Genomic DNA, 3,967 nt, shown 5'->3' with positions numbered 1-3,967 from the left:
CATCTTCATTTCACTTATGGCATCATCATCGGTAGTCATACCACTGCGCTCCTCCTTAATCTTTATGGCACGTTCTCTCAGCAGCCTGTCCCTGACCGGCCTCTTTGTAATGTAGCGGGTCCCGTCGCTTCTGACCTTGACTTTCCACTCCATCCTCGGTTCGCTCTGGCTTGAATTAAAGTCTTTGCACATACTCACCAGACTCATTTGGCTCTGTGCATACTCCACCGCCGATTTCTGTTGGATCAGCTGCATGTAGCTCTGGTAGTGCTGTGCGTGGGCAGGAATATGAGCATGCTTATATGGAGAGTGATGGTACGGGGAGACGTAGGAGCCAGAAGGTTTTTGACCATGAGTAGGGCTTTTGCTTCCATCACTGGCTCTTCTCTCCTTGCTTTCCAGCTGCTTGCCAAGGTCAGGATCTTTAGCAGAGGCATGGCATTTATCAGTGCTGGATTCATGACTTTCTGAGCTAGCAAATAAATTCTTTTGGGAGACATTATATGCCACTGCCCCCTCATTACCTTGACAGTTAATGCCTTCTGCAGTTCTGCGCAGCGAATTGTCAGGGGAAATCTCCAGCGTGAGTGGTGTGCTTCGGCAGCTTTCGCCTGTGTTATATGCACTCGAGCTATCCTTGTCAGACTTCTCAGGGAGCTCCGTAATGTCTGAGAGCTCGTGCCTGCGAACATCGATGCTTGTGTTATAGTTGCGGAACCCGCTGTTATGTAGCATCCAGGGCTCCCGGTACTGATCTTTCAGCTGCTGCATTTTATGGGCTCTCACAATATTCAAGCACTCTAGCTCGATATTGCGCAGCTCCTCATTCAGCATCTCCAGCTCTCTGTCAACACTTTCTTGGTCGCTTTTGCTCATATCCAGCGTGCTGTTATGATAATACAGACTGTAAGGGCTGGCAGACTTCACCTGGCACTTCAGTTCCAGCAGTTCCCGGAATCGTTCGCATTCGTCTACAGGGATGCCAAGGAAGTCGACGTCTGTGCAGTCGGCCGAGATAAATGATTCGTTGCTGAACTGCATATCACCACTTCCTAGAGTGTCATGACTGTATGTCAGCTTCTTCTGGCTCCCTAAAGTGTTGGAGGAGGTGGTGTGATCATCCGCGTTGTTTTCCTGCTCAGAGCTCTCATCGTTGCGAGTGCTGTCGTCTGTGCGCCCCACGCCACTGTCCTTCTCGTGCTGGTTAGATAAAATAGTGGCTGTATCTGTGGTACCTCCATCTTCCTCATGCTTCTTCTAACAGCAAAAATGAAAAGACAGGAAGAGAAATTATTGTAAGGACATATAAAATATTTCAGGGTGTTTATCTTTTCTTAATCTGTCACCTGTTACACTTTCTGCATCTTTGTCTTTTACTTGTATGGAAGGAATATTAACAAGAACTCATAGAAATGGTGACTGAAAACCCAGCATGCTGTGGATGACCTTTTCACAACTTGAGGTCTGCTTTTCAGTTATATAGCAACAATGGTAGAAGTCACATTTTCAAATTGCTTCTTCTCCCACTTAGGGTGCACAAAAGTATCTGGTTCTACCGCAGTGCCAAAGTGAGAATATGTCCCTTCAGAAAATGTGGCTCCCACAGAGGATGTAGAGTTATAGAAAACTTCAGAAAAAAAACGCTAGACAAAAACTGAAAATCTATTCATGAACTTGTATGGTTGCATTAATCATGGCAGAACGATGGGGAATACAGGCCCAAATCTGTGGCCCTGCATAAACTTTGCTATGTAAAAACTTTTTCTTTGCCTTTCTCCCCATATATCGACCTTATTTCAGTCATTTGCCCGAGTTCTCCATTCGGATTTTAAGGGTTCAGGAGGCAGGCTGTTTTCAGTATGTGCATGCATATCAAATAAGAAATTTTATAAGTTAGCTCTCTGCCTGCTATATGTGTCATACACCTCGCTTGTACTTCCCTCAGTGACCGCAGCCAGAATGGTGGATTTCTATTTCATTTTCTGTGATCATGTTCTTGTAAGGGGCAAAATAAAAAAGGTAACATTTGGAAACACTTTGGTCCCCCAGATGAAGTTTGCGGATAGTCATGTAATATCTTGATTTTACAGAAAGTCCTTTTGCCTTGATCGTCATTCAAGACACTAAGTGTATTCAGTCAAGCTCAGTATTGGAATATTGAGTGCAATGTGAGGCTTTGACACCGTTGCACAACAGAATGGCAGTACCTGCTGAAGCATGCTGGCAGTAAATTGCATTGCCTGGTGGTGCTGTTCCTCTAACATGTCCATGTGCAAGTCATCCAGAAAATCATTTCTGTCATCATCCATCCATCCTTCATCCAGCTATGTGAAAAGGGAGGGAAAATCAAACCAAATGTTGTCAAAAGAATGAAGACTGACATAAATTATGTTCCTTCTTTGTGGAAAGTGATTGGGAAATCTTAGGAGATTCCTTCCTGTGACAGTGCCGCTGCGTCCTGGGAAGGAGCACGCATCTCCTTGTCCTAAGTGCAGGTATTGACTGTCCTACCTCCATCTCCAGCAGCATGGTTTTATTTCCAACAGCCCTCTGTATATGAAACAAAACCAGCCTTTTCATCCATGGAAATACTTGTAAGAGTTGGGGCTGTTTTGGTTTGTGCACGACTTGATTAGGATGTATAAAAACACTCCAGAGCCCAACACTTGAACACATCACTTGCGAGGCAGCATCAAGGGCCAGAGGGAAAAATGCTTGCTAGGGGTCTGTAAGACTTTTTTACTCCCAGCCTCACTTACCCCCAAGGGAAAGATCAGAAACATCTAGGCTAACAGGACAGCCGTGAGCCTGAGCCTGTGTCTGCAGGTGCATTGGCAAGGGTTGCTCTCGAGGAGCAGAGACAGATCAAACAACAGTACTCATGGCTGCTTCTTCAACATCTTTGTTGTGCTAATCCCTGCTCTACAAAGGGATCTGGTTCAATCTTTTAGTACAGCTGAGGATGCTTCTTGACAGTATTTAACTACATTAAGAGATGGTGTATAAAGGGCCAAATAACAGGTGTTTTAATGAATGAATAATCAATAGCTGTAGGAATTAGTTTGGTATGTTCTTTAAAGCTATGGCTTGAAACCATCCATAATACCTTGCACTGATGTTTGTAATAACATTGCAGCATATAAATCCCTGAACGTCTTATAAATTGAACTTCAATATAAAATATAGGTATAAGTACTGTGACTGCTGAATTCCATTATTTTAGACCGTATATCTATCCAGTCAAACTGTATAAGTATATATGGTTTTAGGTCGATTTGGTGGATTTAGGTAGGTTAAAATTCTTCAAAAGATGCTAACTGCTTTCTACAAAACAGTAACTCTCTTAATTAAGACTCGGGAGGGGGTTTTTGTTGCTGCTACAGTACCTGAATTTCTGGTCTTGCAACAAGTAAGGAGATATTCTTGCTCTCTTCGCTGGTGAGAAGTGCCACAGCTTCTTCTCGGTTCTGTACCTCTATGCCATTGATCTTTAAAGAAAAGAGCAACAGAATGAGATCCCTTCATAGGGATGCTTAAATGCTGCTGAGATGAGCTCTACAGAATTGCATGGCTGGATGGATCCTAGTGCAGCACAGGCCAGGCACAGTCCCCATTCACATCTCCAGCCGTGTTGTTCAGATAAGTGTTGGGCAAGTGTGTTGGTCTGGACATGTGAAGCTGTTCCGTACCTCTCTATGTGATGTGCAGAGCCTCGTTACGAGGACAGAAACTGGAGGAGGAGAGTTGGGCAGGAGCAGAATCATAACATCAGGTCTGGTGGGTGGAAAGGAACAGGAACATCCTTGTGTGGGACAGGTGAGGCTGTGGATGCTGCTCCCAGAGACTGAGTGGGACGTGGACCTCTACTTGTGTTAGCGTCTGTGCAGAAGACAGACCGCTTCTGACAAAGCCCCTATGGCGTAGGATTGTTGCACTTGGAAGACAACTCATTCTGGCACAGAGCAGT

The 3,967-nt window shown here is 44.6% G+C and overlaps 1 protein-coding gene across 1 annotated transcript in view; it reads right to left on the bottom strand.

The window, feature by feature from the left end:
- PDZRN3 (PDZ domain containing ring finger 3) overlaps positions 1–3,967 on the bottom strand; it is a 35,955-nt gene that overhangs the window by 2,753 nt on the left and 29,235 nt on the right. The window contains 3 exon segments of the mRNA XM_009329008.1: positions 3–1,257; positions 2,208–2,324; positions 3,387–3,488. Coding sequence (XP_009327283.1) covers positions 3–1,257; positions 2,208–2,324; positions 3,387–3,488 — 1,474 coding nt within the window.

Source organism: Pygoscelis adeliae, unplaced genomic scaffold (assembly GCF_000699105.1).
Source record: "Pygoscelis adeliae isolate BGI_AS28 unplaced genomic scaffold, ASM69910v1 Scaffold377, whole genome shotgun sequence".
Lineage (NCBI taxonomy): Eukaryota > Metazoa > Chordata > Aves > Sphenisciformes > Spheniscidae > Pygoscelis > Pygoscelis adeliae.
Note: the sequence above shows the minus strand (reverse complement) of the source record. Positions and strands in the feature narration are given on the sequence as shown.